At 43.0% G+C, this 27,269-nt stretch overlaps 1 protein-coding gene across 1 annotated transcript in view; it reads right to left on the bottom strand.

The window, feature by feature from the left end:
• The window catches only part of spire2 (spire-type actin nucleation factor 2), an 83,914-nt gene that overhangs the window by 44,485 nt on the left and 12,160 nt on the right, over window positions 1-27,269 (bottom strand). The window contains exons 2-7 of the mRNA XM_084335490.1: window positions 13,026-13,069; window positions 11,222-11,611; window positions 9,136-9,216; window positions 7,909-8,073; window positions 2,041-2,127; window positions 686-803 (exon numbers count right to left, since the gene is read on the bottom strand). Of these exons, the coding sequence (XP_084191616.1) occupies window positions 686-803; window positions 2,041-2,127; window positions 7,909-8,073; window positions 9,136-9,216; window positions 11,222-11,611; window positions 13,026-13,069 (885 nt within the window). The remainder of the gene's footprint in view (window positions 1-685; window positions 804-2,040; window positions 2,128-7,908; window positions 8,074-9,135; window positions 9,217-11,221; window positions 11,612-13,025; window positions 13,070-27,269) is intronic.

The raw sequence follows: 27,269 nt of genomic DNA on the forward strand, positions 1-27,269 counted from the left end.
GCAATTGGGCTCCACAACCAGGCAGGGCCAGGACGGGCCAACTGCCGTGGACTGGAGGAGCTGGGTTGTGGACTGTAACCAATTAATTTAATTATTTAACATCATGATTGGACTCGTTTCTTTTTATTTACACCACTTTTAGCTCTATTTTAGCTATTTTTATCCCTGTGTACTTGTCCATCTTGTTTTTAACACATACTAATAAGTGTATGTTATGTATTAACGGTTTTTAAATTGCTGTTTTTAAATTGCTGTTATGCTGTAAAGGACATCTGAATCTCCCCTCGGGGATAAATAAAGGTTTTCAATTAAATTCAATTCAAGAGAGGAAGAAAGAGATAGAGAGGGAGAGAGGAAGAGAGGAAGAAAGAGATAGAGAGGAAGAAAGAGATAGAGGAAGAGAGATAGAGGAAGAGAGGAAGAAAGAGAGATAGGGGGGAAGAAAGAGAGAGGAAGAGAGAGGAAGAAAGAGAGAGATGAAGAGGAATAGAGGAAGGAGATAGAGAGGAAGAGAAAGAGAGAGAAGGGAAGAAAGAGAGAGAAAGGAAGAAAGAGGGGAAGAAAGAGAGAGGAAGAAAGAGATAAATGAAGAGACAGAGAGGAGAAGAGAGAGAGAGAGAGAGAGAGAGAGAGGAAGAAAGAGACGGACACAACAAACAGGGAGACGTAATGATGATGTCCTCACGTCTGGAGCTGGGCAGCTCCACGGGCCTCAGCTTCCTCTCCTGCTTGATGCCGGCCAGGAGGCGTTCATGCAGGGACTGCTGCTCCTGAGGGGGAGGGGGCAGGCTGCGTTCCGAGACCTGGTAGGACACAAGGACATTGAGAGGGAGACCTTGCCATTTAATTGGTTATATAAAATATCATCATTATTATAATATAAATGCACTTTATCAAGACATCTGATAAAGGCCCCTGGGCCATGCATTTTCCTCCTGAAAAGATGGTATTTAATAACTGCACATTGAGTAAGAGAAGAGAACTCCTGCACACTGTCCTTTTACCTGCAATAGATTTTATTTTGAGTAAAGATTTTCACTCCTCAGTTCATCAGGTAAAAAAAAGAAAGTATTTTAAGAGCCCTAGGCCTAGCCTGCTGTTCCCGTCATAAATCGATCAATACAGACCGTATTAATTAATGTTGTTTCTTTTTCAAATGTAGCCAAGAGTAAAGACCCTAACCCTATCAAAACAGCAGTCGAAAGTGTATATTTTCAGCACTATGTTTGTTTACCGTTGTTTTTTTAAATGTTCCGAAAATAAGAATGTATCGGAATAATGAGAATTCTATCGCTCTTTTATTGTAAAAATGCGAGGAAATGACTAAATCAATCCAAATGCCATTGGAAAGAGGAGCCGTTTCCCTATCCATAGATGTATGACTTAGCCATAATAAGGTAATTTAGACTTCATAATTAAATTTTGAAATCTGCCCAACCACAATGTTAGCATGGTGTTATTCACTGTCAAAGATGCAAAGAAAAACTATGATCTATATTCTCCTCCGTTTCATCAAAATGTACTCAAGTATAGTAACATACAAAATAGTTCCGACACTGTGAATACATTCCCTGAGGTCCATAGATGTTCCTAGATACCAAGAACATGCAAATCGACCTTGTAGAAGTGGAGCGATCTTCCATTTACTTGGCCATGTACTTTCATACTTTCAGGCGGATTTTCAGAAAATAGGGCTAGAGCTTAACAGGTTAAAAGAAACCTGATGAAGGTCTAAGGACCAACACGTTGTAAACCTAAAGTAAAGCCTATTACAAGTAAAAGGACAGTGTGCGAGAGTTCTCTCTTCTCTTGGTTATGGACATTTTCTCCTACGCACCCATCTAAAATAAACAATGGTATGGTTGTTATGATTTTATATGCCATGTGATTTTATATGCCTTTCTTTGCTTATTTCTGTATGTACACTCGACGTGGCTGTAAATGAGGGACAACTCCGTTGCCTTTGAGTTTAAATAAAAAGTTTGAAATAAAATAAAATAATTTCATTCATTCATTCACTACCAAGCCGAGGCCACTGACCGGTTTGAGAGGAGGTCTGGATCTGATGAAGTCCAGGATGAGTTCATGAGCATTCCTCTTCACTCTGGTAGGAAGGTCACCATCCACCTGCATCACACAGGTCAGAGGTCAACGTCATCATCAACCTTTATTTATTCTCGAAATTACAATCGAGGTCACCCTCATTTTCAATGTAGTTGAGACTTTACAGACATTTCAATGCACACATTTCTACAATATAACAATAATAAATATGAACAACTATCTACATAGTACTCTCAGTCCAGAGTGCACCACAGCAATTAGTATAAAAAAATTAACATAGGCATAAAATCAGCAAACAAATTGACAAAATAAAAAAAATTGCATACATTTCAGACATAATAATAGGTATAAAAGACAATAAAAGTAGTGCAATGTAAAAGTGCAGATTTAAGAATAGGCATAAAATAAGTACAATAGTACAATGTCGCTCGAAGGCATGTGAACCCCCCCGGAACAGTCAGTCCCCCGAACACATCAATCCATTCCCTACCACATCCCCATCCAAGACACCCCCCCCCCCCCCCCCGATAAAGCACGCCATGACCGAAGGAAAACACAAACAGCCCGCGTGCCACTCAAACCGCCATGCACGGTGACAGGAATGCCAACCCCGCGGGCCGCTCCATCTACCCCGGCCCCGGCCCCCCGCCACCACAAGGAACCAGCGAACACCACGCCCCCACCCCCAAACTCCACAGAGGAATGACATGCCACGCGAATGCAGGTCTTTGGTTACCTCTACGTTCCAACATCAACACGATGAATTAACAATGTTTAACACACTCCTTTAAATCATATCTATGCTCTTCTTGCCAATGATGAACTTTATTTTCACATCTTTCTTTTGTTCTACTTAATGGCTAATGTTGCTGTATTTGCCAGGTCTCTCTTGCAAAAGAGATTCTTAATATCAATTAAAAACTGAAATATCCAGAGGTGCGAGAGGTGCGTTACCAAAGTCTCCGTCAAAAGAAGTCCGCTCGTCCCCCCGTCCCCCCTTCGTTACCATAGCAACCAGAGATCGCCATTAATGTTTTTTTTTTTTATCCACTTTTTCTCCCATTTTCTATATTTTCTCCCATCCCAATTTCGTATCATCCAATTCAACCCTCCCCTGTCACGAACGCTGTTTCTTGCCTCCCACAAGCCGGCTGCAATGTGGACTAAGTCATACATAGCACAAGTCCCCTCCGGTACTTGAGGTAACAGCAGTCGCATCTTTTCACCTGCGCAGCTCAATCTCTCAGTGTCGAGGAGTAACGCGTGGGAGGCTCACGCTGCCCCCGACACTTCCTGATTCTACTGCGCAGGCGCACCAACCGACTTGTAGGAGTCGCTTGTTCACAACGTTCGATCCCCACCCTTCAGTTTCCCTCCCCGTAATACGGCCAATGTGTATTACTGCGGACGACCAGCTAAACTGAAAACAATGTGGAGAGCTGGATTCGAACACGCGAACCCTAGCGTCTCCACACTGGTGGCGAGTGCCTTGCCCACTACACCACCTAGCCGCCCCTAGATCGCCATTAATGTTAAACATCTTTAAAACTCACATTTCACCTCAAAATGCAGTAGATGGACATTTTACTCAACATAAAATCACGTCACATTTAATTATCGTCTATGAATATGTTTGTTTTGTAGCCAGTAGTTTCATTGTTGCCGTTACAGATTTATCCATTCAAAACTCCCAGAGAGCTCCATCTCCTCGTTATATAGTGTTTCTGGGTTACACTCTGCATTCCTCTGTACAGTATGTGCTGATATACCATGTTGTGGTTGGAATCATGACCTTTTGTCCCATCACTCTACACCATGCAACAGGTCTAATATACCTGAAATGCCATAAAGACTGACATTTGGGAAGAGAGAGAGAGAGAGAGATAGAGGGGAAGAAGGAGAGAGGAAGAAAGAGAGAGAGGAAGAAAGAGAGGGAGAGAGAGAAAGAGATAGAGAGGAAGTAAGAGAGAGAGAGGGAGAGGGAAAAAGAGAGAGTAAGCGAGAGAGAGAGAGAGAGAGAGAGAGAGGCCAGGGGACTCTTATAATTACTATTCGTCCTCTGAGCTATGAGTTGTGTGTCTGACTTTGGTATGGGCGTCCAGGTAACCGCTCTAAGTATCTGTTGGATCAGACATTATTTTATTTACATATCGTTTCGCAACCCCCCAAAATCATTCTCCGGCCCCCACTATGTACGATAGTACAAATATTATTTGATTATAATTATAATTCAGAAGGTTTTATAAAGAAACATAGTTTCTGCCTTCAGACAGTGTTGTAGTACTAAAGTCAGAGTCCTGGACTGATTTTCAGGACTTGTGACTCGACTTGGACTTGAGCACTGATGACTCGGACATAAGAGCATTGACTGCATTCAGACGATGACTCGGACTTTTGATAAATAGTTATTTATTTTAGATATTCTTTTGTAATATGCCCTAATCATTTGGCATAAGATATTGATGGCTAGTGCATTTGTTTGGCTATTGTGTCACAAAGTAAATAAACTCTTTGAGATGGTGACCGCTGTGTCATTTATGTTTAACTCAATCCCCACCAACAACGTTTATATACGTTCTCGGGTCTGGCGCCCAACGCATGGCGAGTTAACCCGATTTATCTCGGGTTTGGCCTCCATTGAGTTAATGTAGACCTTTTAAAAAAAAAGATTATGTCAGCTCTTTGACTGCCAGAGTGGAGTGGACTCAACCTTGATGAATTGGACTAGAGTAAAGGGGACTCGACTCGGGCACTTCTTTGGTGACTCGGACTCGAACACTGGGGACTCGAGACTTAGTGACTCGACTACAACACTGCCTTCAGATATCCTTACTCATCTCACCTGTGTTTTTATACTATTACAGCATATTGGTGAGACTGCTGCTTGCCCAGACATGTGGCAGAGCAGGCACATGCAGAGGGGGCCCGAGGGGGGCTTGAGCACCTGCCCTTTTGCCCCCAGTCAATTGTATTAATTGTATTTTTATTTGATTGAAATTATATTAAATATAAATAGAGAAATGTATAGTACTATCCACAAAGAAATACACTTTATCAATGTAAAACATAGCAAGTGATTATGGGTGGTGATGGTGTGGCAATGTGGGGAATAGTGTGTGGGGTGAGTGCCCTTTTTCTGCTTGAGCCCCTGGCCCCCAAAATGTCTGTCCACGGCCCTGCGGCAGATTCTCAAAACTCTTTTTAGATAATTTAATGTGGATTTAGACCAGATAAGCCTTGTAAGATTTGTATATGTGGATTTAGACCAGATAAAAGTCTTGTAAGATTTGTATATGTGGATTTAGACCAGATAAAAGTCATGTAAGATTTGGATATGTGGATTTAGACCATTTAAGTCTTGTAAGATTTGTATATGTGGATTTAGACCAGATAAAAGTCATGTAAGATTTGTATATGTGGATTTAGACCAGATAGTCATGTAAGATTTGTATATGTGGATTTAGACCAGATAAAAGTCATGTAGGATTTGTATATGTGGATTTAGACAAGAAAAGTCATGTAAGATTTGTATATGTGATTTAGACCAGATACAATTCTTGTAAGATTTGTATATGCGGATTTAGACCAGATAAAAGTCTTGTAAGATTTGTATATGTGGATTTAGACAAGATAAAAGTCATGTAAGATTTGTATCTGGTCTATGTGGATTTTGACCATTTAAGTCTTGGAAGATTTGTATATGTGGATTTAGACGATATAAATGTCTTTTAAGATTTGTGTATGTGGATTTAGACCAGATAAAAGTCTTGTAAGATTTGTATATGTGGATTTAGACCAGATAAAAGTCTTGTAAGATTTGTATATGTGGATTTAGACCATATAAAAGTCTTGTATGATTTGTATATGTGGATTTAGACCAGATAAAAGTCTTGTAAGATTTGTATATGTGGATTTAGATCATATACAAGTCTTGTAAGATTTGGATATGTGGAAACTTGTATCTGGTCTATGTGGATTTAGACCATTTAAGTCTTGGAAGATTTGTATATGTGGATTTAGACCAGATAAAAGTATTGTAAGATTTGTATATGTGGATTTAGACGATATAAATGTCTTTTAAGATTTGTATGTGGATTTAGATCATATACAAGTCTTGTAAGATTTGGATATGTGGAAACTTGTATCTGGTCTATGTGGATTTAGACCATTTAAGTCTTGGAAGATTTGTATATGTGGATTTAGACCAGATAAAAGTATTGTAAGATTTGTATATGTGGATTTAGACGATATAAATGTCTTTTAAGATTTGTATGTGGATTTAGACCAGAAAAGTCTTGTAAGAATCGTATATGTGGATTTAGACCAGATAAAAGTCTTGTAAGAATTGTATATGTGGATTTAGACCTGATAAAAGTATTGTACACGGACGTCTTTATGTCAAATGCATCATAGCAACATCCTATTAATATTAAGCAGGAAGATGAGCACTGAGGGGCAGGTCTCCTCTTCCGTTTGGGCACACGTCATACATTTCAACTAAGCATCAGGACCCATTTGTCTTTCAAGGTCACAGAGTGACGAGCTCTCTGGACGAAAGCCTCAGGCCTGTCTGACCTATAAATCCTTATCTTTATAGAGTGTGTTTCCTTCAGAGGACAGAAAGGGTTGTGACATAATTTTCCATCAAATTAAGAAGGATCCATTTCATTGATCCGCTTTTGATAAAGAAGATGGTTCTCCCTCTAGAAACAAAGACCATTTGTAACTTGTGTCCTACATATGGAATTATGCACTGAAATATAGTTAGGTTCTGTTTTTACCCTTTATTTACCCAGGGTAGGTTCTGTTTTTACCCTTTATTTACCAATGGTAGGTTCTGTTTTTACCCTTTATTTACCCAGGGTAGGTTCTGTTTTTACCCTTTATTTACCCAGGGTAGGTTCTGTTTTTACCCTTTATTTACCCAGGGTAGGTTCCGTTTTTACCCTTTATTTACCCAGGGTAGGTTCTGTTTTTAACCTTTATTTACCCAGGGTAGGTTCTGTTTTTAACCTTCATCTACCCAGGGTAGGGAGAGGGTTATTCATTCACTTCCCCAGCCAGATTCTTTATGCGGGGTCCAGGAGGACGGAACTGGCGACCTTCTGGTCACAAGCCCCGCCTCTCTAACCGCTGCGGACACATCCTTCAGTCAACAGTCAATCAAGTCCCTCCTGGTTCTAAGTCCCGCCCCTGAAGCCCATTTGGTTCAGACACGCGTTAAATCACAGAAGCCATTACAACGCCAACATTTCCACAGTGACGTTAATGGACCCGTCTGTAACTCCACCCACAGCTCACCATGACCCGTCTGTAATTCCACCCACAGAGCGCTCACCATGACCTGGCTGTAACTCCACCCACAGAGCGCTCACCATGACCCGTCTGTAACTCCACCCACAGCTCACCATGACCCATCTGTAACTCCACCCACAGAGCACTCACCATGACCCGTCTGTAACTCCACCCACAGCTCACCATGACCTGGCTGTAACTCCACCCAAAGCTCACCATGACCCGTCTGTAACTCACCATAACCTGGCTGTAACTCCACCCACAGAGCGCTCACCATGACCTGGCTGTACCATGACCTGGCTGTAACTCACCATGACGTGGCTGTAACTCACCATGACCTGGCTGTAACTCACCATGACTCACCATGACCTGGCTGTAACTCCTCATGACCTGGCTGTAACTCACCATGACTTTGCGCAGCTGGACCTGGCTGTAACTCACCATGACTTTGCGCAGCTGGACCTGGCTGTAACTCACCATGACTTTGCGCAGCTGGACCTGGCTGTAACTCACCATGACTTTGCGCAGCTGGACCTGGCTGTAACTCACCATGACTTTGCGCAGCTGGAGCTTGCGAGCCCGGATGTCCTGCATGAGCATCTCGAAGGGCGTGAGGCTGAACTCCGTGGGCAGCGGGTTGAACGGCTGCTCATGGACCTTCTTCAGCTTCACGCCCTGCCTCAGCTGCTTCATCAGCTGCACCCACAGACGGGCCTGGCAGGACACGCACACACATAGTCAAGCATCAACCATAGAAAAGAATAATAAAACATTTAAAAAAAAATTACCCAGGGACAGTGCACATTAATAAACACCTTCAGTTTCCACATCAATGTAAATGTGCCAGAATTAGCTAATGAGCTAGTTTTCATCTGTAGTCCCTGCCTACCATGCATGTCTTTATAGTGTGGGAGAAGGAAGCGCGAGTACGGTCTAAGTAGTAGCAGTAGCAGTGCAATAGAATAGTAGAATAGATAGTAAAATTATGCAATAGAATGGACAGAGTAAAATAGTGCTACAGTACAATCAACAGCGGGGTGTATTAGAAGGCTATGGTGAAGAGGTACGTTTTTAGCTTATTTTTGAAAATATTAAGAGATCTAGCTTCACTAATGTCCATCGGTAGTGTGTTCCATAACTTTGGTGCATAGTTTTCAAAGGCTGCATCCCCAATTTTCCTTAGACTGTGGCTTGGAACCGTCAATAGACCAGTAGTAGATGATCGCAATGTTCTAGGAGGCACATAGTTGACTAGAGATAGTGCTTTCGCGTGACGTACACACACACACACACACACACTATGATTTAGTGTATAGCTGCATTAATGATGGGATTTACGATGAGTGTTTAGCAAGCGATTAGGTGTTTATACCTTCACTCGCTGCCACACCACACGGACACGTTTTACTGTACTTGTGAGGACATTGTATTGACTCATAGATTCACTCCCTAGCTCCTCGCCCTAACTCCTCGCCCCGTTGTAATACAAGCCAAAAAAATGGGTATTACAAAGCACAGCCATTTACAAATCCAGCAAACTAATAGAACAATAGTTTCCCATTGGTACCACCCATAAGAGCAAACACAGCACACAGTCAACCTGTTTACTGTGAGCATTTCATGCCTGCTTGGATGTGGTAATAATATGTAAATGTTATTGTTGATATTCATAATTGCCTCACTTGAGCCTCATTTCAGCATATTCAAATGGTATTCTTATGGACAATTGATAGGCCTAACACACACACACACACACACACACAGCGCGTCTCTCACCCAGTCCGTGTGTTTCAATGCGTCAAGCTCAGCGGTGGACCGGTCTTCCTGCGTTTCCTGCGTGCGGATCTTCTTCAGCATCTGACGAGAGGAAACAACGCAGTGGTACCGTTAGGGTTGGGTAGCGAACCAGTACCTTTACATGTTTAGTACAAGAGTGTCATATACTAGACGATATATTACAATCCCATCTCTTGAGTCTTTGGAAAGACCAGATGAGGTCAGAGGAGTTGATAGGATGGCCAGATAATGTTGATATTTAAACATTTAAAAACATAATACATGCTCATGCAATTTATTGTGTGTTACAACAGTGAATAAAAAAATGTTCTAAATTAATAACAATGTTGAAATTGAGACGTTTCAGTTTTACAACTGAAATAAAATAATTTATTTTTACAGAGAGTTAAGTACAGAAAAATAAAATACAGAATTCCAAGAACTGGTACAGCGTCAAGAAGATAAACATCAATCTGATCACTTTATTCGGCCATTAGTCTGCCTTTGTTACTGTGACCATCTATTTAACACTTTAAGTGCCGAAAACGTGTTTAGGCGTCTTTCCTAGCCATGCTAAAGTTGCCGAGGACGCCCTAACTCGTCTTTAATATCAATATTTCAAAAATCTGTGATCGAAATCATATTTTTCCTCCGCAGCCCTGAGACACAGTGCTGGCCTCCTCTCAACCCTCTAGCGGTTCAAGAGCGCCATCTGGTGGCCGATCGGCAGAAGCGCCAAACAGGAAGTCATGTGGATGAAGTGGTGATCACCCATATTACTTCCGGGCACTCGCTATCATTAGCGGGACTCCATCTTGACACACTGGATATCGATCGCTTGCAAATAACTGGATAAACATGATTTGGACGTATATACTATTATACAACCTGGAAATGGATTGGATATTTCTACATCCCATAATAGGAATATTTCAGTTCCACGCTCATCGTCCAACGGCGCGAGGAAGATACGGTAAGATTCAGCGTTATTTTTTAACATGTTCGATATAAACTGCTCTGATGATCATATCACCCACATTAGATGAATGGTATAACGTTGCCCACGGAATTATAAACGATCCCCCGCCCATCCGGTCATCATCAGATGATACGTAGAAACTCCTAGAAGCACGTCCATTTGAAATTTTTCATCTGGCACCGATCGCTATCAAACTGTATTTCATCATCAATATAATGCATTTGGGGCTATAAATCACGTTCTGGAGAAAGCTGCAGAAAGAGATGAAAACATACTTATACTTTAGACCATATTTTACTATGAATATGTGAATGAAAAAGTTTAACGTTGCTACACAATGAACAATACATATAGGACCTTGAATGGGCCCTAATAATGGCAATCTAGCAATAGAATTTAAAAAGTTATAGCCCTGCAAAGAAGGGGAACTTCTCCATGTTAAATAGAGCTGGCAACGGATGGTATATCATGAATTTAGCCTTAGGCAATCAAAGTGTTAATGAAGATTCAGAAACACACAGAGCTCAGAGGATCTGGCCTGTGAACTAGCAAATAAAAGGCAGAAAATGTTGATAGAAAAAGATGTAAAAATAATGCATCTACAAAAAACGAATAAGAGCCTCTGGTGTCGGCCACGGCATATCTAGAATGACCAGTCAGCCAGGCCGCTTGCTGTGATCTAGAATGACCCGTCACCCGAGCCGCTTGCTGTGATCTAGAATGACCCGTCACCCGAGCCGCTTGCTGTGATCTAGAATGACCCGTCAGCCAGGCTGCTTGCTGTGATTTAAAATGACCCGTCAGCCAGGCTGCTTACTGTGATCTAGAATGACCCGTCAGCCAGGCTGCTTACTGTGATCTAGAATGACCCGTCAGCCAGGCTGCTTACTGTGATCTAGAATGACCCGTCAGCCAGGCTGCTCGCTGTGATCTAGAATGACCCGTCAGCCAGGCTGCTCGCTGTGATCTAGAATGACCCGTCAGCCAGGCTGCTCGCTGTGATCTAGAATGACCCGTCAGCCAGGCTGCTCGCTGTGATCTAGAATGACCCGTCAGCCAGGCTGCTCGCTGTGATCTAGAATGACCCGTCACCCGAGCTCCACCCACCTGCTTGGCGTCTTGGATCTTGGTGAGGAAGGTCTGCAGCTCCAGCGTCTCCACGAACAGGGCCCGGCAGACGGCCTGGTAGTGCTCCGGGGCCAGGCCCGGGTGGACCAGCCGAGACGCACACAGCGCCATCACCTGGTGGAACCGGCACACGGGCCTCGACGCCCCTTCCTCGTCCTCTTGCTCCCCCTCCTCCCCCTCCTCCTCCTGCCCGCTGTAGCCCTCGTCTGTGGTGACGTTCCCTGCCGTGCGGTCGGCCCCCGGGCCGTGGTCCCCCGCCGCCATGCGCTCGATGAGCCCCTCGAGCTGTGGACTCAGCTCCCGCTCCTCGCTGTCGTCAAGCCCCCAGTCCAGAGCCCGGTAGATGGCCACGCCCAGGGACTGGACCAGCTGCACGGAGGGATGAAGAGGGGGAAAGGTTATTATAGCTATTATTAGAACTATTATTATAATGCGTTTCACATGGAGGTCTTTTGGAATGTCGTTTGTTTAGTTTTTTTCCCCAGATGTCTTTTTTGATCCCGATTTGATTTGAGTGCAGTTTGCCACTTTGAGCGCTAATACATAAATGATTTACCAAAATAAAAGACGGTAAGCGAATTTCCCATAATGTTGGCGTGTTCCTTTAAATAGGTGTTGGTCATTTGTGCTGGCGGCAAGTGGAGAGCAATAGTCTGAGCCAAATAATGCAGGAACAATGACACACAATGTTATAGATGATCAGGGCAGATTCTCAACATCAGTCAATGGGCAGAGGCTAACCGTAAGTGAGTGAGTGAGTGAGTGAGCGAGCGAATGAGTGAGCGAGTGTATGAGGCGCTTTGCATCTAAAAGTATTTGATTCCAACCAGTGGCGTAGCGGAGGCCCCCGCCACCCCTGCGGTGCAGGGGGGCCACGGAGCTTAGGGGGCCCCGCCCCCACTGTAGACTATCCTCTTAGATTTTGTAACGCCAGCGAACAGGGCGCAGACAGTGGAGCCCAATATAGTCTGTGGGGCTGCAGCTGGATGCATCTCGGGGCGGGGGGTGGGGCCCCCCCCTCCCTGCTATGATTTGCTCACCTGCGATAGGGATAGGCTGATAACTAATGTTCATTGGCAGCGTTCAAAACACAGCGGGAAGGCGCCGGTAAAAATGTTGTTTCTTGCCTCCCACAAGCCAGCTGCAATGTGGACTAAGTCATACATAGCACGAGTCCCCTCCGATACTCGAGGTAAAAGCAGTCGGATCTTTTCACCTGCGCGGCACGATCTTTTAGCGTCAGGGGTCTGCGCTTTGGAGGGGCGCCGCCCCCATCGCTTCCTGATTCTACTGTGCAGGCGCACCAACCGACCTGTAGGAGTCGCTGTCAACAACGCCCAATCCCCACCCATCAGTTTCCCACCCCCTAATACTGCCAATGTGTATTAGTACGGACGACCAGCTAAACTGAAAGCAACGTGGAGCGCTGGGCTCGAACAGGCGAACCCAGCATCTCTAGTATTCGTGGCGAGCGTCTTGCCCCCCCCCCTTTCTAACTCACCCCTCCCACTCTCCTGGCCACCCTCCAATCCAATTCCTAGGCCATTCTACCCAGAATCCCCTTCTCGACCATAAAGACCTCTTCTGGGGACACATCAGCCCGATGTCTCCATCGAGTCATCCATCTATAACTCTGATTCACTTGTACCTATTTGGGTAATAATAAACCTGTGTTTAACCAAGTCTATATTTGACTAAGTACATTCATTGATCAGTTATATTCCTCTACAAAAGGTTTCAGAGAAATGATAATGGGATGTAAGATCAATGAGTCCAAACTCACCTGCCTCTCTGCGACGGGTGGGAGGGGAGGTCCATCTGTGTCATCTGCTGGGAACCATGGACATGAAACACACAGGATCAGTACTGGATCAGTACCGGGGATACCGGTATCCTGAACGCGTTCTATAGGAGCGCACAGATACCGACACTGGTATAAGATATCAGGCCAGACTGAAACACCGGTATCAGATATCAGACTGAAACACTGGTATCAGATATCAGACTGAAACACTGGTATCAGATATCAGGCTGAAACACTGGTATCAGATATCAGGCTGAAACACTGGTATCAGATATCAGACTGAAACACTGGTATCAGATATCAGGCTGAAACACTGATATCAGGCTGAAACACTGGTATCAGATGTCAGGCCAGACTGAAACACTGGTATCAGATATCAGGCCAGACTTAAACACTGGTATCAGATGGACTGAAACACTTGTATCAGATATCAGGCTGAAACACTGGTATCAGATATCAGGCTGACACCAGACTGAAACACTGGTATCAGATATCAGGCTGAAACACTGGTATCAGATATCAGGCTGACACCAGACTGAAACACTGGTATCAGATATCAGGCTGAAACACTGGTATCAGATAGACTGAAACACTGGTATCAGATATCAGGCTGAAACACTGGTATCAGATATCAGGCTGACACCAGACTGAAACACTGTAGCCATGTCAATCAATATGTGTCATATTATTACAGACACATAAAAAGGCATGTTAGAAGTTTCCTAAAAGGGAGAAAAGGAGATCATGTGTCAATCATTTCTATCCAGCGATGACCTCAAACTGCTGGCCTAATGTCTATACTGTTCAGTGACGGCGATGGATCGGACCGGTATGTGCATCGGTACGCTGGATCGGACCGGTACGTGCATCGGTACGCTGGATCGGACCGGTACGTGCATCGGTACGCTGGATCGGACCGGTACGTGCATCGGTACGCTGGATCAGACCGGTACGTGCATCGGTACACCGTGTCGTAACCCAAGACTCTGAATCGGCGTGAGGAGTGAGAAGGTGGTATGGGTGCACTGTGTTTAGACCCGACAATATTTTAAAGCTTTTAAAAACTACTTTTTCCGTGAAGTTACCTCATATTCCTAGAGGTTCTGTACAGCTAGGTAACAATTATGCCTGTCAAAAATAAAACACAAATCTATTGCATCTTTACGGGGTGTAAAAAGTACCCAGAAATTATACTTAAAGGATAACTCCACTATTTTGGGAAATTAGCTTATTTAACATCTTCCCTGGAGTTAGACAAGAAGATACATACCTTTTTTGTCTCTGTGCGTGCATTTTAGCTTTGGGAATAGACGCTCCGTTAGCATAGCTTAGCTTCATCACTGGAAGTGAGGCAGGACAGTAGCCTAACAGTGCCTTACAGTGTATTGCAAGGTCTGACATTGACCAAACTTGATATGCATGACCTTGGTGGGCTCTAGGTCAACTCCTGCAAAGGGGGTCAATGTCAGACTTTGCAATCAAAAGTTAGGGGGCTAATAACCCTTGCCATAATTTCAGTGCGCCCCCTAACTTTTGATTGCAAGGTCTGACATTGACCCCCTTTTCAGGAGTTGACCTAGAGCCCACCAAGGTCATGCATATAAAATTTGGTCAATGTCAGACCTTGCAATACACTGTAAGGCACTGTAAGGCTACTGTCCTGCCTCACTTCCAGTGATGAAGCTAAGCTATGCTAACGGAGCGTCTATTCCCAAAGCTAAAATGCATGCACAGAGACAAAAAAGGTATGTATCTTCTTGTCTAACTCCAGGGAAGATGTTAAATAAGCTAATTTCCCAAAATAGTGGAGTTCCCCTTTAAGTGAAAGTATGGGTACCGTCTCAAAATCGTACTCAAGTAAAAGTCAGAGTATCTGGCAAAAAACACACTTGAGTAAAAGTCTAAACGTTTCTACTTTTAAATGTACTTAAGTACTAAAAAGTGAAAAAAAACATTTGCACAAGGACCAATCAGCATGGGTATGGGCGGGTTAATTTTCCATTGATGGGGATTTGATTGGCCGTTTTTAAATAAAGTTCGGCCACAGGACTAATAACGTTAACATTAGTTCGGCCAGAGAAACTAATATACTAATTAAAATGGTTGGACCTGCGAGATTTGTACTTTGTAGGTCTGCATTTTAAATGTAAGGAGTAAAAAGTATGTTTTTTTTCTCTGAAATGTAATTGAGTAAAAGTACAAATATACAAACCTAATAATACTCGAGTAAAGTACAAATGCCCAAAAACAGTACTTAAATATTGTAACGAAGTACAATTACTAAAGTACTTTACACCCCTATTTGCGTCCAAATTCCATCCATCTCCATTCTGTGGACAAGCGGTTCTCTGATTTGCTTGTGCGGAACAAATCTAGAATACAGGTGAGGGGAAGAGAATACTTTTATTTTTTTAAAGAGTATAACTCACAACATCAGCGGTACAGAGTGTGTTTCATGTTACCCTGAACCACCTGCGAAGAAGAACATCTAATTCTGTCACTCGGTTGTGAGTGACAACAGTGATTTGTTGTGTAAACTGCTGAATCTCTCCCTCCACCTTGCTAACATTATGGAAGTCAAAGGAAGGCAGGAGATTTCATCTAGTTTATTTCTCAGCCATGCCTCTGTGTGTATGCGTGTGCATGTATGTGTGTGCATGTACGTCTGCAGTTTCTTACTAAAAGGTTCGAATGAAAATTGTTGTCATAACTGCTGCCATAAAGGAAGTATTTTCACGCATTTCTGGCTGTGTGTGTGTTTGTGTGTCCATTTGTATATGTGTGTGTTGTAACTGCTGTCATAAACATTCTTTATGGCTATGGAAGGAAGCAGGGAGCCCTGGGTTTATTAGTTTCCTAGCGATGCAGTCTCTCTGTGTACAATTGTGTGTTTGTATGTACTGTATGTGTGTGCGACATGTCTGCAGTAATGTATGTACTGGGGGCGCCCAAGTGGCGAACCACGTAACGCGCTGCGTCGCGGCACGGCAGACCCGGGTTCGATTCCCGGACCCGCCTTTCTTTGCCGAATGTCTCCCCCCCCGCTCTGTCTCCCATTTTTCCTCTCTCTCTCTCTCTCTCTCTCTCTCTACCGGACTGCCCGGTAGTCAAAACCAATAGAAATCTACCAAAAACATAAAAAAAAAAAAAAAAAAAAAAAAAAGTAATGTATGCAATGTAGGAACATTGCTTTAAAGTTAAACTTCTTAAAGGACAACTCCAACATTTTGGGAAATTAGCTTATTTAACATCTTCCCTGGAGTTAGACAAGAAGATACATACCTTTTTTGTCTCTCTGCATGCATTAGGCTTAGGGAACGCCCGCACCGTTAGCGTAACTTAGCTTCATCACTGGAAGTGGGTCAGACCTTTACCCTGAAGTTCCCTACAGTCACGAAATACACTCCAAATAAAACTCGTTCCTGTAAACATGTTGTGACCTGTGCATTTACCACGTGGAGAAATAAAAAATTATTGAATTAGACATTTACGTTTTCAAAGCAAATATACTCTGAACTATTTTTTGCCGAACGGCCCGAACCACTCCTCTCTGGGCTCAGTGATTTCACGTCACCAGTGCTACTTTCTAACATGAGGCCAGTGTTTGTTTACATTTTCATTTCATTCAAAGGATCCAAACCGATTGAAGTTTATGGATACCATGACTGTGGTAAGTTTTCATTTATGTTTTTAGATGGAAGGCTGTATTCCATCTGTCTAACGTTAGCGAATATTGTGAGATTGATGAATAGAATATTGTGAGATTGATGAATAGGACAGTCATAACGTTGCTGGACTATCGACCTAGTTAGCCCCTTTTATGACTGCGATGCATGGCTACAGGGTTTGGGCGAGTGAATCCACACTTGATGGTATTATTATAACTCATTTATTGTGTAACGCTAGCCCCTTAAAAACTTACCACAGATATGTATCTTCTCCAGGGAAGATGTTAAATAAGCTAATTTCCCAAAATGTTGGAGTTTTCCTTTAAAGCTGACAATCTGTTCAGGTCAGCTGATTTGAGTAGAGTGTGTGTTTAAAACTGCCCTTTTGTATCACTAAAGAATGACCTCTAGACCTAGACCCTAATCACGTAACAAGGACACCAATGCTTCCTTGTCAGGCTTCAGGACTGGTCACTCCACAGTCAGAGACGGCCCTCATTGTGGTCACAGAACCACTTCACTTAGCAAAAGCAAAAGGCCTCTCCTCTGTCCCGATTCTCCTAGACCCGTCTGCAGCCTTTGACACAGTAAACCATCAGATCCTCCTCACGTCCCTCGCAGGAATGGGAGTGGCTGGCTCTGCGCCGACATGGCTGACATCATACCTCAATGACCACTCCTACCATTATCTGCAGTAATGAGTGTATGATTGTGTGTTTGTATGTATGTATGTGTGCCATGTCTGCAGTAATGTGTGTATGATTGCGTGTTTGTATGTATATACTGTATGTGTGTGTCACGTCTGCAGTAATGTGTGTATGATTGTGTGTTTGTATGTACTGTATGTGTGTGTGTCACGTCTGCAGTAATGTGTGTATGATTGTGAGAGAGTTACTCTCAAAACCGGAAGTTGTGATCGGTGCGTCGAGGAAATTCCTCCGGCAGTAATATCTTGTTACGTGGGTCCTGACAAACACTGGCGTGCATATGGATCGCTTCCATAACGCAATAATCTATATGATTTCGGCGTTTATTGCGCCATACAAACCGGAAATGGATCTAGGCGATCAGCGTCAAATAATTGGCATCTTTTTCTTCCAGTCTCATCAGCGAACGGTAAGAGGACAGTAACGTTATTTTCAGCCTGAGTTTTTGTTTGCAAACAGTCTGATCAATATATCAACCCATACTACATAAAGCCGTTACTGACGATAAAGGAATTATGCGTTTGGGCCTATAACTAGCGTTTGGAATTACAGCAGAAAAGCTTATAAACACTTATATTCAAGACGGTATCAACACAACAATGTATGAATGAAAAAATATAACGTTCCCACATCCGGAACGATAGATAATCGATGTTGAATGGGCCATATTAATGTTAATATAGCAATACAATTTTAAAAGTTATAGCCCTGCAAAGAAGGTAAACATCTCCATAGGCTTTCAACGGTGGCAGACTGGCTATATTGATGGATATAACCCATGGCGGACAATGTGTTAACACATTGACCGCCGGGGGTTGTGCCCATCTCATACCCCTCTCTGCCACCGTTAAAAGCCTATGGAGATGTTTACCTTCTTTGCAGGGCTATAACTTTTAAAATTTTATTGCTATATCTGCATTACTATGGCCCATTCAACATCGATTATCTATCGTTCAGGATGTGGGACAGTTACTTTTTCATTCATACATTGTTGTGTTAATACCTTCGAGAATATAAGTAAGTTTTAATCTTTTCTGCTGTAATTCCAAAAACGCTAGTTATAGGCCCAAACGCATATGATAGATTATCGATTGGCGTTTCTTTCCCATACACACTATATTAAAAAATTCAAATGTATATGATCGGTATACATTATGCTTCATCATGCGTGGAGGAAAGGGGGGGGGGGGGGTCGTTTATAATTCCTTGATAATCAGTAACGGCTTTATGTAGTATGGGTGGATATATTGATCAGATGGTTTGCAAACAAGGAAATGCACAATCGGGTTGAAAATAACGTTAGTGTCCTCTTACCGTGCGCCAATGATACTGGAGGAGAAAGATCCCAATTATTCGTCGGCGATCGCCTAGATCCATTTCCGGTTTGTATGGCGCAATAAACGCCGAAATCATATCGATTATTAAGTTTAGAAAGCAATCCATATGTACTATAGTGTCCGTCAGGAGTCCCGTAGCGAGATGTGACTGCCGGAGGAATTTCCTCGACGCACCGATGACAACATCCGGTTTTGGCGAGAGTGCAACTCGCCCGACCATCCACCAGGTGACGGTATTGAGCCTTTGCCGACCCATCTAGGGTCCCGCTAGGGCATCGGGGGGTTGGGTGGATGAATTATGAATGCCATGGCGAAAAATGAAATATTGATCTAAAAAACGCTGTACAGCGATGTTGGCCGTCAACGCATGGCGGGCAATAACGCTGAAAAGCGATTTTGCCGACCAATGTGTTAATAATAATATATATATTTTTTTTAGATTACTAGTGAAGCACTGCCTCACTAGTTGTCATGCAATAACCTCCACTGGTGTGTGTGTGTCATGTCTGCATTAATGTGTGTATGATTGTGTGTTTGTAAAATACTGTATGTGTGTCATGTCTGCAGTAATGTGTGTGTGTTTGTATATGTATGCATGTATGTGTGTGCCATGTCTGCAGTAATGTGTGTGTATGTTTGTACTGTGTGTGTGTGTATAGTATGTGTGCAGGTATACAGTATGTGTGCATGCATACATGGGTCAGTGTGTAAACATGTACTGTATGTGTGTGTATGCATATGTGTGCATGTATGTGTGTGTGTGAATATACTTGTGTGCATGTGTGTGTGTGTGTGTGTGTGTGTGTGTGTGTGTTTCTAGCTCTCAGCTCAGATGTCAGTAATGACACCCAGGAGGACTGAAACTCCCCATTCAGCAGCTCTCACTGCAGAGAAACTATAGAGAAACTGAGAGAGAGAGAGAGAAATAGGCGGGGGGAGAGAGAGAGAGGGGGGGGGAGTGGTGTCTGCAGAGACAGACGCTGAGAGAGAGAGTTAAATGGATGGAGGCCTGAGAGAGAGAGATCAATCAGAGCATCCATCTTGTCGAGAGAGAGAGAAAGAAGCGAGTAAGGCAGAGAGGAATAGAGGAAGAGAGAGAGAGAGGCCTGGGGGAGCAGATGAGACGGTTACAGCAGACAGTATCTCCTGTCCCACCCACATCAAAGTGCTGAGAGCAGGACTAGCCACACACACACACAGCCTGCCTCTGTCCCTCTGCCTCAATGGAAAAAGGCACCCGACGACAACAAGGTCCCCAACTGACACTAGAGGAGAACATTAGACCTCTCTCCCCCCGAGGCCCGAGGACGCCCTCTATTCATGCCCTCGCCCGGGACAAGGCTGGGGTGATCATATGAGACCCCCTGAACAGGTCGGACAGGTTCTAATAATCAACGGACTGGGTCACACATCCAGGGATAAACCCCCCCCCACCCGGCCCGGTGTCCCACGGTTACTGGTCAGTAAACACACGTGGGGGGGGGGGGAAGAATCCGTTACAACAACAAGAGAGAACAATGTTCCAAGCCCACAGCAAACGGGGACGGCAGGGGTAGGACAGTGACGGGAAATTAGTGTAGCGATCTCGAGAGGTCGTATTGATGAATACTAATATGAATGGCTTAACAGCAACACCGAAACGGAGTCCGCTTTCTCCACACAAACCGCAACACATAACAAAGACATGGGGTGGAGAAAAAGAGACGCTAGCGCTTAAGTGTCGTTTCAGTGCAGTGTAGACACTTTTAACACTACATTATACATATACCTCATCATCATTTGCACCTTGCCTTATTAAAAAGGTTTTTGTACCTCATTGTCTCTCATTTGTACCTCATTGTGCTTGGATTGTACTTTAGTTTGTATAGTGTTATTCCTCTTTTACTGTATGAAGCACATTCTCAGGGGCTCATACAGAACAAAGCATTTAATAATACATTTTATTTGGTGGCGCCTTTCACGACACCCAAGGTCACCTTACAGATCATAGAAAAAAAAACACAGCAAGGCAGTTAAAAGTCAAGGTAAAAAATAAAACAAACCGGAAGTATAAAAACAGTGAAATTAAAAAACAAACAAACAGCAGGGGGGTATAGGACAGTGGCAGAGGTTATAGTGAATATGAGAGTTTGAACAGATGGGTTTTCAGTTGTGATTTGAATGATTAGAGTGAGTCAGACTGTCGGATATGTGGGGGCAGGGAGTGCCAGAGTCTGGAATGTACATGTACTTTATACAATATACGTGACAAATAAAATCAAACTTGAAACTTCAGTTTGAAGTGTTTTCCTCCTACATGCGACTGGGCGGGTCAGGGGTCAGGAGTGGTGGAGCGTTGTAGAACAGCTCCTTTGGAGAGCTGTCAGGAGGGAACAGCGGCACCTCTGAGGACAACCTGCCGGCTATTGAAAAGCGCAGTAATCACTATTGACATTTCCCAGGTATTTCCCCCGATGTGTTTCGGTCCCTGATCTGGTGTTATTTTAAAATTGGGGAAGAGGCTGTTGACGTGAGGTTTTGGTACCGATGGACCGCTGCCTCCTGCCAGAGGGGGAGTGTTTCAAAGAGTCTGTGTCCAGGGTGGGTGTCTGTGTCCAGGGTGGGTGGGTGTCTGTGTCCAGGGTGGGTGGTGTCTGTGTCCAGGGTGGGTGGTGTCTGTGTCCAGGGTGGGTGGTGTCTGTGTCCAGGGTGGGTGGTGTCTGTGTCCAGGGTGGGTGGGTGTCTGTGTCCAGGGTGGGTGGGTGTCTGTGTCCAGGGTGGGTGGTGTCTGTGTCCAGGGTGGGCGGGTGTCTGTGTCGGCACAGATCCTGGAGACACGCCAGATTGTAGCCGGTAGGGTGCAGTTCACATTTGAACCGGTACCTTTTTTCAGTACTTTAGTCTCTAAAAATGTCATCTACCTACCTCAGTTGTAAAAATTTTTTCCAAACTTCAAATTATCATTATTTATTTAGAACAATTCGTTAGTGGGTGGCGTAACGGAGATTGCGTTCGTCACCAACCCCGGAGCGGCTGGATTCGCCTGTTAGAATCCAGCTCACAGCTCCGGGGTTGTCACCAGCTTGGCTGGCCGTTCACACTAATACAATTGGCAGTATTAGAGGGTGGGAGAAGCTGGCGGGGTGGGTCCGGGTCGTTGTAAACAGCGACTCCTACAGTTCGGTCGGGGCGCCTGCTAAGCGCGGATAGGATCTAAGTGGGATAGTGTGATCCTTCCACACGTTACACCCTCTCAGTGAGAGTCCACGCTGCCAGGTGAAAAGAAGCGGTTGATTGGCTGGCTGGACGTGTGTCAGAGGAAGCACGTGGTAGCCTCCACACTCTCAGACCGACTGTGGGGGATAAGTGTGCAGCGACCAGGAAGGGGATTGGGAATTGGCATAACGACTAACATTGGGATGGGAGAAAATCGGAGGAAAAAGGAGGGGGAAAAAAAACAAAAAAGAAATTTGTTAGTATATAATATTGCCGCGAGCGTTGTCTGCATCTAGCTTTGTAAAGTGTAACCACACTTGCAGACGTTTTCGGCTCATCATTGCCCCGACTGCTTTGTTGTTGAATCAAGTCAAATCCTAGGTAAGCGCGTGAGCGTTGATGTGAACGTGCGGCACACTTCGCGGTAAACGATACGTTGACAATGTGCATTACCGAAATGTGGCACCGGTGGATCTCACGTGAATCGGTACTCTGTAGTACCGACGTGATTCGGTCGATACCCTTAAAAGTACCGTATTCGGTACCCATCCCTAGTAGCCGGTCACCTCGCGGAGAGAACGATGCGCTAGCAGTCTGCCCTCGTCCTGCGGCGACAGTGGTTCAGGAGGTAGAGCAGTCGTCTGGTATTCCCAAAATACCATGGCAAGCCAGGTTTCAGTTATGGAGCAGACAGTGGTAAAGTCGTGACCCACTAGATGTTGCACTAGAGCACCAGCACGTCATCTATCCAATCAGGTGCATTCCACTAGAGCAGCGGTTCTGCGGCACCCTAGGGTGCCGCAGAGAGCTGCCAGGGGTGCCTTGAGATTTATTAAAAAAAATAAAAATAAAATTATTATTACAGAAAATTATCACTAAAGTGCTATCTATCTGTTGCAGCTGCACTGTTTTCCATGAAAATACCATATTTGGATAAGTTTGACCATTTCTCAAAATCATTATTTAATAAAACACAGAAAAGGATCACCTTGGATAAAAAAAAAACTTTACAGACAACATTGAGACAAAGCTTCCTGACTCATTTCCATCCAAACTGTTGGAAGAACTCATTGAAATCTCATCTGATAGCACCTGGAGAGCTAGTTTCAGAGTGTGGTGCTGAGTACCAAGTATCTCATGATGCAGCAGTTAAGGTGTTGATACCATTCAGCACCACATATCTGTGTGAAGCTGGCTTTTCATCCATGACAGCTCTGAAAACAAAATATAGGGCCAAGTTGAGCCTTGAGGATGACATGTGTGTTGCCAAAGATCTCTCCACGTATTGACGGTATTATTAGCCAGCAGCAGCAGACCTCGCATTGAGCTAGAAATGTCCACCGAGTGAACAAGTGCTTATTTTCTGTATTTATTTATATTTTTTGAGAAATGGTAATTTGGTGATCCTTTTCTGTATTTAAAAAAAAATACATGATTTTCTGTTTTTGAGAAATGGTCAAACTTATCCAAATATGCAATTTTTATGGAGAACAGTGCAGCTGCAACAGATAGCACTTTAGTGATCCTTTTCTGTATTTAAAAAAAAATACATGATTTTCAGTTTGAGAAATGGTCACACTTATCCAAATATGCTATTTTTATGGAAAAGTGTGCCGCTGCAACAGATAGCACTTAAGTGATAATTTTCTGTAATTTTATTAAAAAAAATATGCTATTTGATTTACTACTACAAGCAGTGTAATGTCAACCGTACTAAGCCATTTAGACCTGAAACACCTGTTAATAATGCATTATATAGCCTGCATATACACACAAATGTGTTTCCCGGTTTCTTAAATAAACATTATTTTGAAAGCAAGCACTTTTGTCATCATTGTAGCAAAAAAGACAGGACCGGAAAAGTCTTTATCGTATGTAGGGGTGCCCTGGAATATTTTATTGAACACAGGGGTGCCTTGGCAGCAGAAAGGTTGAGAACCCCTGCACTAGAGCACCAGCACGTCATCTATCCAATCAGGTGCATTCCACGTGGGGAAATGGGAAGTAGGGAGGGGATACAAGCCTGCTGCAAGATTCATTTTGGACCCACAACATGTTTTTCAATGATAAATTCATTAATCAATACATACTTTTATTCCACACCTTTCTAAAGGGTTTTCCTTTTCATTTTCTATTTTTTTTTAAATGATTACTATACATAAAAATGTTATCTATATAGCAGCTTTAAATTGGATTATACCATGGTGTTATGGTATTATTAAGTGCAAAAATGGTACCATGGTGACACATCACTTGGTAAATTAACGGCCGAAATACCATGATACTTCTCCGTAATGGATTAATCAATCGGTTTGGTCTTTGTCGAGACATTGTTGGTCAATTAGTTGATTTTTTTATGTTTTTATGTTAGTTCCTGAAAAATGCATATCTCTGGTAAGCATTCGATTTAAAGAGGTTCTTCTGTGTGATTGGAAACACAATTTTACAAAGTTGTCGACTGAATCAACTAATCGATTTGTTGACAAATCCTGACCATTAGTTGACCAAGAAATTTTTTTTTATCTACTTTTTCTCCTCTGCCAATTCGATACGAAATAAGAAAATATTAAAATCCAATATCAATAGATGTCAGCATTGGTTTGGACTAACCCTTTCACTGCCACACTACAGAAGGTTAACCCTTTACTATCACACTACAGACGGTAAACCTGCTGTTGTGTGGCAGTGAAAGGGTTAACTCTGTATTGTCGCAGTGAAAGGGTTAAGCCAGGGTCCAGTTATGGAGCAGACAACGGTCAAATCGGGACCCATTAGTTGTTAGTATCATGGAGACGCATCCAGCTGTTCTTCAAGTCTGATTATGATAAAGACAGTTTGTCCTCCTCCCTACTGGACACGTAGACGGACCTTGACATCCGTTGCCATGGTAATGGGGACTGAGAAATCAAATTTAAAGAAACAGAAAAGTGTGTGTGTGTGAGAGAGTATGTGTGTGTGAGTGTGTGATTGGATTGAGAGTGACAGAGCTAGATAGTTTGAAATGTATGGACCTAGTGGATTTCAAAACTGCCCTCATTGTATACAAAGCCAGATACAAACTAATCGCAGGCAACATTCAAAAATGGTTCAGAGACAGGGAAGGAGAATATAACTTAAGAGGGAGAGGGAATCTTAAACAACCAATGGTACACACCACGCTGAAAAGCATGTGCATATCGGTATTCTTTTTTTTGTGACCTGCAACAGGGCAGTTTTAAAACCAGAGACAGTGGACAGACTTGTCTTTCTTGCCTGCAACTTAAAAGTAATGGCTTTGCTTGTCCAAATGACAATACTGACCAAATTGAGATTTATTTTTCTCTTGTCCATTTATTTAGTTTGCTTTCTAATTTAAAATACAGTTTGAAACCGTCTGTACACAGTAGGCTATGTGTGCTAGCAGAACTAGACTCCAGTCACGAGTCACAGTGCACATGTGCGGTGGCTTGTCCACCAAAAAAGCGCCAAAAGATCGAAAATAAACGAGCAGAGCCAGAACTGTTCAACTCCCCTGGAGCCACAGCCAGCAGAGAAGCCAGTTTACTTTGGCTTTTAAACCAGCTGCAGCCTGAGAACTGGAGTGTGAGGGGATGTAACACTAAAGATGGCGGCAATGACAAAGAATTGCTGCAAAATAAACATACATCTGTTGTTTATATATAAAAAAAAAAAAAAAAAAATTATACTTATAACAATTCGATAATTATCGATAGAGAAATATGATAACATTATCATATCGTTATCGCGATATGATTTTTATCCATATCGCCCAGCCCTAGTGTGAGGAGTGAAGTTGTGGAATAATTTACCTGAATACATCAAACTGAGTAAACATGTGGCACAATTTAAAAAGCAGCTAAAAAGATACACATTAGAGAAATACAGAAATGAGTAATGAGGATAAACAAAGTTATGTTATATTGTGTTATGTAGTGCTGTACTATATTCACTGCTGTCAAGTGAATCAAGTTTTTTTTCTAATCTTTTTTTTAATATAAGTAAAAGTATATTCTATATTGTAATATACTAAATTATGTTATATCTAGTCAAATGAATGGAAGAACAAATATAAATGTAAGGGGGTAGGGATCAATAAGCTTAGCTTCCCTCTACTCCTTTTTTGGACATGTCTGCTAACCAAACACATTGCCCTTGACCTTTTGTTTATAATTCCTTTTTCTTTTTTTTTTAATGTTTTTTATTAATGTTTTTTTATTTGTTGTTATGATTGTTTGGTTTGACGGAACAAGATACTGTGATTTGTTTGGAGGAAATGGAGAATTACATGTTCAAAAATAAACTTCTCATTCATAGTTAGATAGATCTCATACACCTTCAATGTCTCCACTGCGGTACGACTATATGCATGAGCTCACAGGGAGTCATCTAAAGAGTTCTATTATATATCCTATAGCTTTACACCATGACCTCATTCAGACTCTGACCACATACAGTAATCTAAATGGTTCTATTATATATCATATAGCTTTACACCATGACCTCATTCGGACTCTGACCACATACAGTAATCTAAATAGTTCTATTATATATCCTATAGCTTTACACCATGACCTCATTCGGACTCTGACCACATACAGTAATCTAAATAGTTCTATTATATATCCTATAGCTTTACACCATGACCTCATTCGGACTCTGACCACATACAGTAATCTAAATAGTTCTATTATATATCCTATAGCTTTACACCATGACCTCATTCGGACTCTGACCACATACAGCCTGTATATCCATGTCACCTTCACTATGAATTAAACTGTAAAAATAGACACTTCTTTCAAGTGAAAACCAAGTTGGTCGTTATTATTGATGAACACAATCTCCTTCGAAATGTCTCTCCAATCAGTCGTACGATGTTTTTTGGAGGAGGGGGGGGGGGGGGGGGGGGGGGTGGTTGCAGAAAAATATACAAATATCTTTTCATATGTAGAATATCATGTCTGAATGCCCTTTTTCTTAATAATTAATATAATAAAATAATTGAAGTCTATAGCCCACTTGATTATTTATTAATCAAGTTAAATAGCCTGAAAATGGAAAATAAAAATCACTCGTCAAAGATCACCCTTTTGTCTACGCTTTGACCCCGTTGGGTCCAACGGTGTGCAGCCAGCCTCAGTCCAGTGGTGTGCAGCCAGCCTCAGTCCAGTGGTGTGCAGCCAGCCTCAGTCCAGTGGTGTGCAGCCAGCCTCAGTCCAGTGGTGTGCAGCCAGCCTCAGTCCAGTGCTCGGGGACCAACTCCAGCTCTAGGGTTGGGTACCGTTCACATTTGAACCGATACCGGTACCCAACGGT

This window comes from Notolepis coatsorum, assembly GCF_963971535.1.
Source record: "Notolepis coatsorum genome assembly, chromosome: 18".
Classification (NCBI taxonomy): Eukaryota; Metazoa; Chordata; class Actinopteri; order Aulopiformes; family Paralepididae; genus Notolepis; species Notolepis coatsorum.